Below are 13,627 nucleotides of genomic sequence, written 5' to 3'. Positions count from 1 at the left end.
CCCCCCCAAAAAAAGTCAGTGCCTCTTTAAAATACTCCAAAGTCTCTTAACTGTGGGCGCCTGTAAAATAAGCTCTATCCTTTCTTATTCTAAGAAGAAGAACCAGGACACAATCAAATCAAATTAAAATCAAAATTGAGCATGTAAATAGTTCAGTGTCCGACGTCTGTGATTTGCTTGTGGTCTGGGCTCCATCCGGCTTGGGCAGCTCCACTTCCCTGGCTCTGTCATCTGTAGCACACACAGTTGGCCTCGTAGGCTCCACTCCACCTGCTGTTGTCCTTGGTGGTCACCCCCAGTCCTGGCATCTCCAATATGCTGGGATCTCCACTGTGGCTTACTTCCTACTAAATGTGTCCAGGTCCCAACCCCCCACCCAGGGCCCTGGGACCTTGTCTGTTTTCTCAGGCTTGTGAGTAGAGCCCACATGGAGATGTAGCCTTGAGTTTGGCTTGAGTGTCACAGGTGTTTAACTCAGGGAGGGGGCCGGGTGATAGGACCTCACTGTCAGGTCTCACTGCCGAGCCAGGGAAAGGAGAGCAGTAGCCTCTGGGACCCGGCATTACTAGTGAGCTTTGCTGGTCCCATAGCAGGCTGAGACTGTGACTCAGTGCTGCGGCTGCCTGTGAGGTCAATAGCAGGCCTTGGGCGACAGGTGCACAGCCGATCTTGGGTGGCAGGTGCACTGCTTAGGCCCAGTGGTGTCATGTGGCATTGTAATGTCAGACCTTGTGTGCGCTGTGTGACTGTGCTGGACCATGCTGGTGTATTGTGGTCGTCTCTGTCATAGTCCTGTCTGCTGGGGTGAGGCTTCCCCCCACACCCCGTGATCTGTTACATTTGTGGTGTATGAAACGTGAGTGTGTAGGTGTGTGTCCTCCTCTGTTCTTTTCTGCCTTATTGTTGAAGGCAGGGTCTCAAGTTGCATAGAGCTGGATGTGCTGGAAAAAAGCAGTGGCTGTGTACCTGATTCACCCCACTGAGGATCCTGTACCCTGGAAAGACAAGGGAACACTCTTGTTAAGCTCTGGAAGCGGGGGCGGGGCAGGCGGTTTAGAAGGTCAGGAGGTCTCAAGGATGGACATGGGTCCAAGCTCTCAGTCTGCCTGTGCTTGGCCAGGTTGAGAACCTGTGTGAGCCTCAGATCCCTTGTCTGTATTGAGTTAGATGAGGCTAAGGTAATTGCATGGGCCAGGCCTCACATGTGGCTGTCCCCTGATGGCTCCTGCCACCATCTCACTGTCTTCAGGCATACTCAGAGTTATGAGGGATGGTGCCTGGGCTGGCATACAGCAGGAAAGGCTGTGATGATGCATGAGAGGCCAGAGGGAATCTAAGGGTCTCACTGTCAGAGAGGTTTTCCCCGAAACCTGACAGCCACCTAGGTCTCCAGGTTAGGAACTTCCAGGCTGCATAAAAGGCTGAGGTCTTTTGAGGGGAGAGAGAGCAGTCATCCAGAGGAAGGAGGGAGGGAAGGGAGAAGGAACAGAAGGGAGATGGATTTGAATCGTGGGGTCTGTGTCCCTCTTGCCAAGCTGGGACTATTGAGTACTGTGCTCCACTCTGATGTGCTTCCAGTGGTTTCCAGCCCTGTGTAGTCAGCTTCCTACAGGACCTGAACACTTGCAGGCTAGTGCTGTCGTCAGGTGAGCAGGGTTGGTTTCTCATGACTGCCTGCCCTCTTAAAGAATCTTTTCCTTTAGGGGACCTTGGGGAGGGTTGGTCAGGAGGATCAGCACGTAGTCCGGCCCCATCTGTAGCCCAGGCAAGAGGATAAATATTTACGATGGCCAGACTTGAACGCTCCATCTCTGCCAAATATTGTTCGCGTTGTGGTCAGTTTCTGTCCAGGCAAGTGGTTTCATGTCCTGCCAAGGTGGTATTTTGCAAGACACTCCCAGAGTTTCTGTGTGCAGACTGCATTTATGAACACATGCTTCCGGGAAATGGCTGTGTCCCTGTGTGTTGTCAGGGCCCAGTGCCACGTGGCTTCCCATGTAGAGGCTCTAGTAAGTGGAGTTTGGTTTATTACCTGGAGATGACAGCCTGGGCCATTGGGCCATTCCCAGGGACTTAAGGACTCTTGACCCTGGACTGTTGACCCAACTCCTGGCCAGGAGGGTGGCTGTGCTCTAGGGCTGGAGGCTGGCAGAGGTGGCTGTGCTCTAGGGCTGGAGGCTGGTAGAGGTGGCTGTGCTCCGGGACTGGAGGCTGGTAGAGGTGGCTGTGCTCCGGGGCTGGAGGCTGGCAGAGGTGGCTGTGCTCCGGGGCTGGAGGCTGGTAGAGGTGGCTGTGCTCCAAGGTGGTATTTTGCAAGACACTCCCAGAGTTTCTGTGTGCAGACTGCATTTATGAACACATGCTTCCGGGAAATGGCTGTGTCCCTGTGTGTTGTCAGGGCCCAGTGCCACGTGGCTTCCCATGTAGAGGCTCTAGTAAGTGGAGTTTGGTTTATTACCTGGAGATGACAGCCTGGGCCATTGGGCCATTCCCAGGGACTTAAGGACTCTTGACCCTGGACTGTTGACCCAACTCCTGGCCAGGAGGGTGGCTGTGCTCCGGGGCTGGAGGCTGGTAGAGGTGGCTGTGCTCTGGGGCTGGAGGCTGGTAGACATGGCTGTGCTCTAGGGCTGGAGGCTGGTAGAGGTGGCTATGCTCCAAGGCTGGAGGCTGGTAGAGGTGGCTGTGCTCCAAGGCTGGAGGCTGGTAGAGGTGGCTGTGCTCTAGGGCTGGAGGCTGGTAGAGGTGGCTGTGCTCCAAGGCTGGAGGCTGGTAGAGGTGGCTGTGCTCTAGGGCTGGAGGCTGGCAGAGGTGGCTGGGGTCATCATCTTCCCTTGCTCTTTTCTCTGCCTGCCTCTCTGTGTTTTTGTTTCTATCTCTGTCTATGTGTCTTCTCCCCTCTCCTCCCCTCCCCTCCCCCAGTTTGTCATTACAAACACAGGAGCCTCATAGCCAAGGGGCCCCATGGCAGGTACCAGGCACTGAGCTCTGTGTTCATTTTCTGGAGCTGTTGTGACAGATGATGACAGGTAGCTTGAGATCGGGAATCTGGGGAGATGGCTCAGTTGGTAAAGTGCTTATCATGCAAGCATGGGACCTAAGTTGAGATCCTCAATACCCATATAAAAAATGCCAGGTGAGCCAGGCTTGGTGGCACAGGCTTTTAATCCCATCACTGGGGAGGCAGGTGGATTTCTGGAGTTCAAGACCAGCCAGGGCTGCTTAGCAAGACCCTGTCACAAACAACAATCCAGGCTTGGCACTGTGTTGGGAAGGTGGACACAGGTGGAACCCTGGGGCTTGCTGTCCCCCTGGTTCAGGGGTGAGGCTCTGTGGATACGGCTGTTCAGCTCGCCAGCTCTGGTGATACCGGCTGCCCTGTTGTGTCCGTGTTGGGGTGCCACCGACAGCCCTCTCTCCATGTTTCCCTTGCTTCTCTGTTCTCACCAGGACACCGTTCACTGTGCCCCATCTTCACTGATTATAGGTGAAGCAGGCTGTTCCCCGGTCGGGTCCCGTTGTAGGTCGGCGTGGATTTGGGGGGATGCTGTTTAACCCCGTCAGCAGTACAGACAGAAGTGTCGGGGTAGATGGAGCCGACAGCCAAGAGCAGTGGCCATTTGTCTTACTATCACTAAAGTGAGGGCTGGAGGCTACGTGTCAGGTGAGGGTGGGGACAGGGTCTTCCCTGGGATGGACAGAGCCTCCAGCAGTCAAGAGCTACCCTGGGAAGAAGGCAGAGAGTTTGGGGGTTGGAAGGAGCTGGACAATGGTATTCAGGGAGACCATCTACCTCACCGGGCACTGAGGACTGAGGACCTGCACCCCCTGAGCCCATCTACCAAGGCCCCTGGGTACTATGACCTGCTCAGTTGGGTCAGTGCAAGGACCAGTCAGTCTCTCTGGGGTGTTGTGAGAGCCCAGGGCTGGCCCTGTGATAATCAACACACTTTCTTTCTCGTCTCCAGGACTGTCTACTACATGAGCTACAGGCAGGTGTATGCCACAGAGGCCCGTACTGTGTTCAGGTGCTGTCCAGGGTGGAGCCAGAAGCCCGGCCAGGAGGGCTGCCTCTCTGGTGAGTGCCCATCCCTCCCACTTGCCACCTCACAGACAGAGGCTTGCCTGATGGGGAGCATCTGCCTTACCTTGGTCCTGGGGTGCGACCCATGTTCTCAGCCATGTCAGAGATGCCCAGCTGCCTGAGCCTGTCAGACTGGAATGCAGAGGAAAGCGACAGTGGATTCCCAACCCAGGCTGGCAGAGCGGTGGGAGGCAGAGCCGGCACAGAAGAAGGCAAACCTGAGCATCTGACCATGCCAGGGACAAAGGGACAGGCTGCTGGCTGTGGAGCCTGGCTGTAGTGACTGCCAGAGGGTGTGGGACAGATGGCTATCAGGTGGATGAGAGGACATTAGCCTTGAGGCAGTAGGGGTGGTTAGGAGTTACATTTCCCACATTGAGGGTTCAGAGTGGTGGACTCTTAGCTCCTTAGTGCCTGCACCCTTGGAGACACAGCAGCTTGTCCTGAGATGAACTTCAGTGAGAAATAGGGAAGAGAGAGGGGATGGTGGTGATGTTTTTCCAGGAGGGAAGTGAGTCACTTTCTGGAAGGGAGCAGAGGAGGACAGGAGGCCAGCGTGGAGGTGAGAAGATTGGGACGCTGGCCAGTGCTCCCCTTCGGTGGGGGTGTCCTGGCCCAATGTTAACCTCTCTCTTCCCTCCGTGGCTCTCTGATGGCATCTGATGGGCCCCTGCTGCTTCTGGTGGTTGGAAGAAGGGGGTTTGTAATGGGGCACAGACATCGAAGATGGGGCCCTGGGTTTCCACTCTGGGGGAGCTCCTCAGGTCTGCCCAAGGCAGCAAGGGGACCTAGAGCACATAGATGGGAGAGAAGTAGGATCCAGGAGGGGGGCAGGGCTCAGCAGGAGGGTGGGTGGGGGAAGAAGCAGGGCAGCCTGCAGCCCCATCTTCCCTCTGAACTCTGAGCCAGGCTCTGGTGACCCCACCTGTGTCTGAGGTGACCATCCAAGGGCAAGGGTGGACAGAGACAGGCCAGGCCTGACCCATCTGTACAGGCTGTCTGTCCTCCCTGCTGTGAGGTGGAGCCGAGGCCCAGGTGCTGGCTTTTGGAGACACTGAGGCCATTATGAAGATGGGCTTCCGTGGCAGTGCTGGTATGACCCTGTCTCTGCCCCCTGTCTGACTGCAAGAACTCTGGGCCTGGTCTGCCAGCTCTGTTTGCCCGTGTGTGAGCCAGACACCAGGCTGTTACCCGCAGGACCCTGGGGCCTTAGAAAGCCCAGGTAACTCATGGCTCCTGGCCTGTGGCAGGAGTCGGGACGGGAGCGGGGTTACCCAGTGATGGTGATGTTGCAGTGTCTGTGGAACCCTCCCTGAGCAGCTGGTGGGGACAGGCAGGGGTTCCAGCTGTTTACTCTTAGTCTGGTTCCCAGCCTCAAGGGGCCAGTGTAGGTGTGAACCTGGGCCTATCTCCTCCCCAGAGGCTGGAAGCCTGCATGTTCCCTGTGGCCAGACATCTCCCTTTGTCCACTTACCGCTCCCTAGTTTGCTTGAGTTTTGCCCAGTTGCCACTCAGTGCTGGTGACCTGGCAAAGACTGCACCTGCTCCCGAGAGCTCTGGTCTGATGGGGAGGCTGACAGGGAACAGATGCAAATCTTATAGGCAATGTGTGGTGAGGTGCGTAGCCAAGGCTAGACAGGCAAGGCGCATCCTAGGAGTGAGTAGTTGATAGGGTAGGGCTTGGCCGTGGCATCCAAGTTGGTACCCCTTTCTCCAGCTGTCCCTCTGTGGCGGTAGCATCATGCTGTGAGCTCAGCCTTATGGTCACTGTGCCAACCTCTCTAGGGTCTTGTTTGTGGGGGCATTGGGCCATACAGGGTCCAGGGCTACTCATGGTCCTAGAAGAGGGCCCTGGCAGGGTAGAGTGGGTGGTCTTGTGATCTTGGGCTGGGCTCCTACCTTGTATGAGCCAGGCAGTGGAGGGAAGGAGACCTGGCTCAGTCCTGGCCTTGACCCTTCCTGTCCCTGTGACCTTGGCTTGGGCTAGTGATGCAGGTGTGACAGTGCCCATCCAAAGCTAGTGATGGAATGAGTAGCTGCTCACTGCTGGAAATAGAGTCGCTCTGGCAGTGCCCAGTCATCCAATTATTACAAAAGTAAGTCTGTGAGCTGAAGAGATGTCTCAGTTAAGAGCACTGACTGCTCTTGCAGAGCACCCGGGTTGGATTCCTAGCACCCACGTGGCGGCTAACAGCTGTCTGTAATTCCATTTCCTGGCCATCTGAGGCCCTCTTCTGACCTCCACGGGCATTGTACAACACGGGTGGATTTACATACATGCAGTCAGTATACTCATACATGTAATAAAACAATATACTCATACATGTAATAAAACAACAGCAACAACCGCAGAAACAAAATGAGGTCTGGCTGCCCTTCGGCAGCAGGGGTGATGACACAAAGGGTCACTCTGCTGAGGGTTCCGATCAGGGCCAGGATCTGTTGTGACCTCCGTGGGTGGTGGCGTCCGGGACTATCTGCCAGAATGGCTTAGTGGCTTGGGGCACTTCCTCCCCTCTTCTCTGTGGGGTCCCTGGAGCTCAGATCCTTGTGCTGTAGACGCTGGGAAGCCTTGTTCCAGATTTGCTATCCACCTACCCCCATCTGGCTCATGTGAGAGGCCAGGACAGGTGCCGGTGGGGAGGGCATAGGAAAGTCTCAGCCCCACCCCCAATAACTGGAGCCCCTTAGCCCCTGGAGGCTCTTGCTCCCTGGGGTCAGGTGATGCATAAGCAAGTGCCTGTGGTCCCCTCCCAGCCAGCATGCTGGTGGCTGGAGGCCAGGACTGGGTCTGGAGGCCCTACATTCCCTGCTTATGAGCCCTGGGCTAGAGTGCGTCTCTGTGCTCCTGCCACAGGGAAGGGCAGCACCCAGGCTGCTAACTTCGGCCCCTCCCTAGCTATTGTGAAGTTTTCTTGCTTCCTGTGACCTGGAAACTGCAGGAGAGACTGTGTCAGCTGGGTGGGGTGTTGAGCCTCCCGTGTTTGTGTAGGAGTGATGAGTACCTCAAGGCAGAGAGAATGACAGGAAGCCGCTAATTGGGTTATGATTTCTCCCAGGTCCACTTATGGCCTTGAAACCAGGAGGTGACCAGAAAGTGCTGGGTGAGGTGTCGGGGCCAATTAGCAGGCTTCCCGAGAGCCCTCTGGCCTGGCGACATGGGCTCCTGGGTGAGGCTGGACCTTGCTCCTTTCTGCCGTTCTGCAGAGCTGCTCAGAGTTTCTCTGAACTCCGTTCTTTCCCCAGCCAGGTGACAGATTCTGCTCGGCCCCCGATGGCTCAGCCACGGTCACTTGGGACCCGTGTTGGAATTTTCCTCCTTGCACTGAAGGAGGAAAAGGTATGCACAATGAAGTGCTCGGTCCGGAGCAGCTGATCCCCAGCCCTCCGCATCCCAATCCCTTAGACGGACCTTCAGGGATGAGGCCGCGCCCCGTGGTCCCTCCTCAGCTCTGGGCCCAGTGTGGGCTGAGGAGGCTGGGTGTCAGGAACTGCTCAGCTCCTGGGCTGTGAAGAAACTGGAAGGATCCTGCAAGAGGTCCAGTCAGCTCTTTTTTTTTTTTTTTAAAGCTAGTCTCATATATTCTAGGCTGGTTTCAAACTCTGTGTAGCCAAGGATGACCTTGAACTTTGATCCTCTTGCCTTCACTGCCCAAGTGCTGGAATTACAGGTGTTTTCTACCATGTCTTATTTACGTGATGTGGGGGATCGAACTCAGGGCCTCACGCCTGCTAAGCAAGCACTCTACCGACTGAGCTGAACCTCTAGCCCTCAGCTCTTTGTAAAGCTGTTTCCTAGGCTCCACTTTTGCAGAATGTGCACTGTGGATTCCAACCACCACACCTGACATAAATAAAATATTTAAAAAAATATTTTATTTATTATTTTTATTTTATGATGTGCACTGAATTACTTGCATGTAGGTAAGTGCACTTGTGTTGTGCAATGTCCGCAGAGAACAGAAGAGACTGTCAGATCTCCTGGAACTGGAATGTATTGCCTGCATGTAGGTAAGTGCACCCATGTCCTGTAATGCCTGTGGAGGTCAGAAGAGGCTGCTGGATTCCCTGGGACCGGAGTTATGGACAGTTGTTAGCTGCCGTGTGGGTGCTGGGATTTGAACCCAGATCTTTTGCAAGAACAACCAGTGTTCTTAACTGCTGAGCCATCTCTAGCCCAACAAAATATTTTTAAAATAAATAAAATAGCTGGATGTGGTGGTGCGTACCTTTAATCCCAGCACTCGGGAGGCAGAGGCAGGTGGATCTCTGTGAGTTAGAGGCCAGCCTGGGCTACATAGCGAGTTCCAGGCCAGCTGGGGCTACAGGGAGACTGTGTCTCAAAAAGACAAAAAAAAAAAAAAAATTATTATTTTTATTTTAAGCATATGAGTGTATCACCTGCATGTAAGTGCACAGGTGTCGTGCAGTGCTCACAGAGGTTGGATCCCCTGGTACAGGAGTTACGATGGTTGTTAGCTGCCATATGGGTGCTGGGAATCAAACGTGGGTCCTCTGCAAGAGCAGCCAGTGTTCTTAACCACTGAGCCATCTCTCCAGTCCCGCAAGGGTTCATTTTAGCTTACAGTGTCAGGTCACAGTGCATCATTGTGTGGAAATCCAGGTGGCCAGAACTCGAAGTAGCTAGTCACATCCATAGTCAAGAGTAGAGAGCAGCAAAGCTGGTGAGATGACTCCGTGGGGAAAGGCACTTCCCCAGTCCCAATGACATTCCCATAAGTCAATGCAATCCAGGAAATTCCTCCTTGAGACTCTTCCCAAGTGATTCTAGTTTGTGTCAAGTGACGGTTAAAACTAGCCATCACATCTGATGACTAACCTGGGATGCGGGTGTCCTGCTCTGTCAACTCTGCCCTCTCTCCCAGCTGCTGACTTGGCCATCACCCTCAGTAGCCTGTCTTGTAGGTACATTGTTCCATCTCTGCCTCCGTAAGGACACTTCAGTGAGCTTAGGAACCACCCTTGTTTAGCATGTCCACATCTCCATCTTGATGTTGAGCCCGTTTCCAAGCAAGGCCCAGCTAGACACCAATCTTTGCCAGTTTCACAGGTTGAAACTTTCACAGGTCCTCAAACCCTGGATAGAATGTGGGCTGGCACAGTTGGGGGTGGGGAGCTTGGTCGACTGTGGAGGACAGAGGTAGGACCTGGCCAGGAGCCTTTCTTTCTGGCTTTGAGAGGTACTGGGACATGGTGGGGTGGCCAGAGGGAGGGAGAATCGGCTGGGAAGATGAATGGGCAGAGGTGGAAGGGGGACTCAGACCTTTGTACATCCAAGGGAGTGGATGCCTGGAACCTCGGACTCTGGTCTTCTGTGTGACTGGGGTAGGGGACACTGGCTCTTATCTTTGCCCAGACCACTGCCTTCTGGGTGACTCAGAGTCTTCAAGTCCTGTCTGTCTGTAGCTCATCCTACCTCCTTGGTGCTGGGGGTAGGGGACATGCCAGGCCATCCAGGCAGAGGCCATGGTCTTAGAAAAATCCATAGGGCAAGTGAAGGAGGTGCTTATCACTATGGAAACCAGGGAGAACTGTGCCTCTGATCCTCACCAGCAGTCTGTTGCAGCCTGCGTAACTATGGTCGGATGTCCAGCTGTCAGTCAGTCTGTCAGGCAGGTGACTTCTGCAGGTCTTCCTCTGCTCCTGGCACATCCAGGTCCTGTTGGCTGGCTGGTTGAGGGCGTGCTGGAGGGGCTGCAGGAAGGCTGCTTGGAGCCCAGCTCCCCTCTGCTTCCTTCCCCTTCATCCTCTTTTTCTTTTCTGTTTCCGTTCTGGCTGCCCATCAGCCCTGCACCCCAGCGTGGGAATTGGATGAGCCAGCTCCGAGGTCTTGGGCTTCCCTTCCCCCACGGGGATACGGTACCTGGTCCATTGAGCCCAAGGGAGGGCTGTGCCACTGTGACCTCCTCTTACCCCTCACCCCCAGCAGCCCGGGTCCTCCAGCTTCTGAGTCCTCTACAGCCTCCTGTGGCATAGTCCCCACAGTTACCTGGGCGAGAGTCCACCCCGATGAATCAGCCACACCGCTTGTACAGATTCACACATATGCACTCATTCATCCAAGTGTGCGCTGAGGTACTCACACTCACAGGTCTGTGTGCTTACTTGTGCAGTGTTCTAGTTTGGTTGCTGTTGCTGTGATAAAACATTGATCAAAAGCAACTTGGGGGTGGACTGGAGAGACTGGCTGCTCTTGTGGAGGGCCCGGGTTCAATTCCCAGCACCCACATGGCGGCTAACAACTGTCTGTAACTCCAGTTCTGGGGGATCCGACACCCTCTTCTGACCTCCATGGGCATTGCAGGACACAGGTGCAGTTGCATGCATTCAGGCAATATACATACACATAAAATAAAAGTACAGGGGCTGGAGAGATGCTCAGTGGTTAAGAGCACTGACTGCTTTTGCAGAGGACCCGGGTTCGATTCCCAGCACCCACATGACGGCTATACACTCATACACATTAAATAAAAATAATAAAACATTTTTTAAAAAAGAAGTATAAAAAAGAGCAACTCTGGGGAAGAGTTTATTTGACTTACAGGTTGACAGTCCATCACTGAGGTAGCAAAAGCAGGAGCTCGAGGCAGAAACCTGGAGGCAGGAGCTGAAGCGGAGACGGAGGAGGAGCGCGGCTTCCTGGCTTGCTTCCCCTGGCTTGCTCGGCCGTCTTTCTTATATAGGCCTGTCTGCCCAGGGTTGGCACGGTCAACTGAGTGTTCCTGAGTGTTCAATTAGCAATCCAGAAAATGCCCCCCACCGACAGGCCCACAGGCCTGCCTGATCCAGGAAATTCCTCATTTGAGGTTACTGTCTCCCAGGTGACTAGTTTGTGCTGAGCTGACAAAGACAAAAAAAACAAAACCTAACCAGCACACGTAGCATAAGCTCACATGCACATATGTGCTTAGTAACACACTCATGCTGTGTGTCTGCACATGCCTACCGTCACTCACTCTCATGGGCCCACGTGAGACAGTGTTCACATCTGCCGCTGACACGCTTTCTTGGAGTCTCATGCTCACACCCCACCTGGGGCTTCCTTCTCCTTCCTAGTCTACCTCAGCACAGGAACCTCCCTGAAGGGACACATGGAGCTGGGAACCTGATTCCCTGATTCCAGGGCATGCAGGGGCGCTGAGTAATGGCCTTACCCACTTTGTACTCCTAGGGTTCCCGTGTCGAATTCTGTGTCCCACCTGGGATGCAGGATTTCCTCTGTGGCCTGGGGTGGGGGGAGGGGCATGATTCATTCTTCCGTGGAACCAGTGTTCTTGGCTGGGGGTGGAACACAAGGCCTGTGCATACTAGGCGGGGGCTTTACCACTGAGCTGCACTCCCAGCCCTGCCAGGAGTTACTGCTAGCGAGTTTGGTTGCAGTCCCTGGTGGCGTCTGGGAATATGTAACAGAAGTTGAGCCTTCCCCTGAGTCTGCAGTGCAGCAGGAAGACAGGCCGTGGGGTGGACCAGGAGGGGACACTGGCCGCCTACAGCCCAGAGTATTCCTGACAGCAGGTGGAACCCTCCCTTTTGGGAGGTTCAGGTATGTCATCTACAGGTCTATCAACTGCTGATGGATAACTGGGTATGAGGGCTGAGAAGGGAGGTGAGGAGGCTGCTCAGGCTGGCCCTCTGGGGGTCTGGAGATCTGTGGGCTTTGGCCTTATGAGATATGGGACCCCAGAGCCTTCTCTTATCCATCCCATCAACAGAACTCGGGCTTCCAGATTTGGTGGGGAGTTTGGGAGCTTGTTTGGTCCTAGTGGGCAGAGGAGATACTTCCTCCTCTCTTCTGAGGCCCCTTGTGTGGTGAGGCTTGCTTAGGATACTGGAGTCCCTATCTGGCCCTTCCCTGAGGACCTGGAGCCTCTGCATAGCATGGACTGTCTGGAGGGGTCCTTTCACTATGAGATCTGTGGTTGAGAGGGGGCTGTTGGGTAGGGCACATGGGCAGGCCTCCAGCCAGCTTAGGGTGGTGGGCTAGCAGGTTTGGGTGGTGGGCTAGCAAGTTTGGGTGGTGGGCTAGCAGGTTTGGGTGGTGGACTAGCAGGTTTGGGTGGCAGTAGTCGAGCCAGAGGGATAAGCGAGGGAGCCTTAAAGTCCAAGACGCTGGCTCAGGATACCCAGGTGAGGAACTGGGTGTAGGGCGGAGGAAACACATGGACAGCTGGTTGCTGGAATGTTCTGCTGTAGGGACTCAGTGTCCCCAGCCTCCCCTCCATCTGCTGGACATGATTTCTTGGCATCAGCAGTGGGCCCAGACCTTGTATTGCAGATGGCTCTTCCTGACTTCTGAGGGAGTTCTGAGGCGTCTCTGCCAAGCCAGCAGCCAGAGGGAGGGTCTGTAAGCAGACTTCCTGTCATAGCCTGGCCCACACCAGGTGTTTAGAGTGTTTGTTAGCATTTTTTTAAAAATTACCACTTAACAGGGTTCCACAGCTGGTCACACAGAGAGACTGTGAATTGCCCAAGCCTAAGTGACTCATCTAGGATGCAACATCTACACCTAAGGCTCACGGAACATTGAACACGGGGTGAAGCGAACTCTGAGGCATCTTTCAGTTGCCATCAATTAACCTTCCCCATGCAACAGAGGGTCCGGAACACCAAAGGTCACAAATGGCCAAAGTCTGCAGAGTGGGTCCTTGGACAGGTCTCCTGTATTAAAATCCACCCACCCGGGGCTCTGGGACCATTGTGGAAGAGGGGGCAGAAAGATTTTAAGAGCCAGGGAGGAGGTGCATGACCATAGTATAGAGTCCTACAGACTCCTGGGACCCTCCTCGTATGAACCTACAGCAGTGGTGTCAGCATGTACAGGAACCATGCAAACTCAAGCAGACAAAAGTCCAGCACAGAACTGTGGAAACGGACAGCAGGCTCCAGTGTTAGTCAAAGAAGCTAATTACTGCTGGGTGAGAATGAGCTGATCTTAAAGGGAGGGACTCTAGTTAGACCAACTAGATCCCGGTGGATGAACTTGCACTGAGGGACATCTGGGGACACTAACTTCACATGAAAGACCTTAACACAAATGACAGATGTGAATTCCATTGTGGGGGTGGCTATGGGAGGTGCCTAAGGGGAGGGGGTATAAGGATGGTTTTCCGTATGAAATACACAAAAATTCAGTAATAAAAAAAGTTGCCACCTCCCTGTTCCCGTAGTCAGGGTGTTCGGTTTCCTGGAGTGTGTTCACGGTGGGCCTGTTCGTTGCTCTTCTCTCACGCTGCCTACCTGCTCCTTTTCTCCTCCGTGATGCTGGTCCCCAGCCTGTGTGTGCTAAGCAAGCACTCTCACTGAGCTAAATCCACACACACCTGCACACGCACACACACGCACACATGCAGGCACCCCCCCACGCACACACACACAACATGCACACACCCACACACTCACCCCCATGCGCACACAAATGCACACATGCATGCACATGTGCACACCCATGCACACATGCATGCACATACACACAGCACCCCCCACGCACACATGCAGGCACACCCCCCACGCACACACACCACA

At 54.4% G+C, this 13,627-nt stretch overlaps 1 protein-coding gene across 1 annotated transcript in view; it reads left to right on the top strand.

The window, feature by feature from the left end:
- The window catches only part of Megf6 (multiple EGF like domains 6), a 109,897-nt gene that overhangs the window by 10,295 nt on the left and 85,975 nt on the right, over positions 1-13,627 (top strand). Inside the window, exon 3 of the mRNA XM_008852662.3 lies at positions 3,969-4,078. Within this exon, the coding sequence (XP_008850884.1) occupies positions 3,969-4,078 (110 nt within the window). The remainder of the gene's footprint in view (positions 1-3,968; positions 4,079-13,627) is intronic.

Source organism: Nannospalax galili, unplaced genomic scaffold, assembly GCF_000622305.1.
Source record: "Nannospalax galili isolate Female #2095 unplaced genomic scaffold, S.galili_v1.0 scaffold806, whole genome shotgun sequence".
Classification (NCBI taxonomy): Eukaryota; Metazoa; Chordata; class Mammalia; order Rodentia; family Spalacidae; genus Nannospalax; species Nannospalax galili.
The sequence above is the reverse complement of the archived record's forward strand: the minus strand, read 5'-3'. Positions and strand labels throughout refer to the sequence as shown.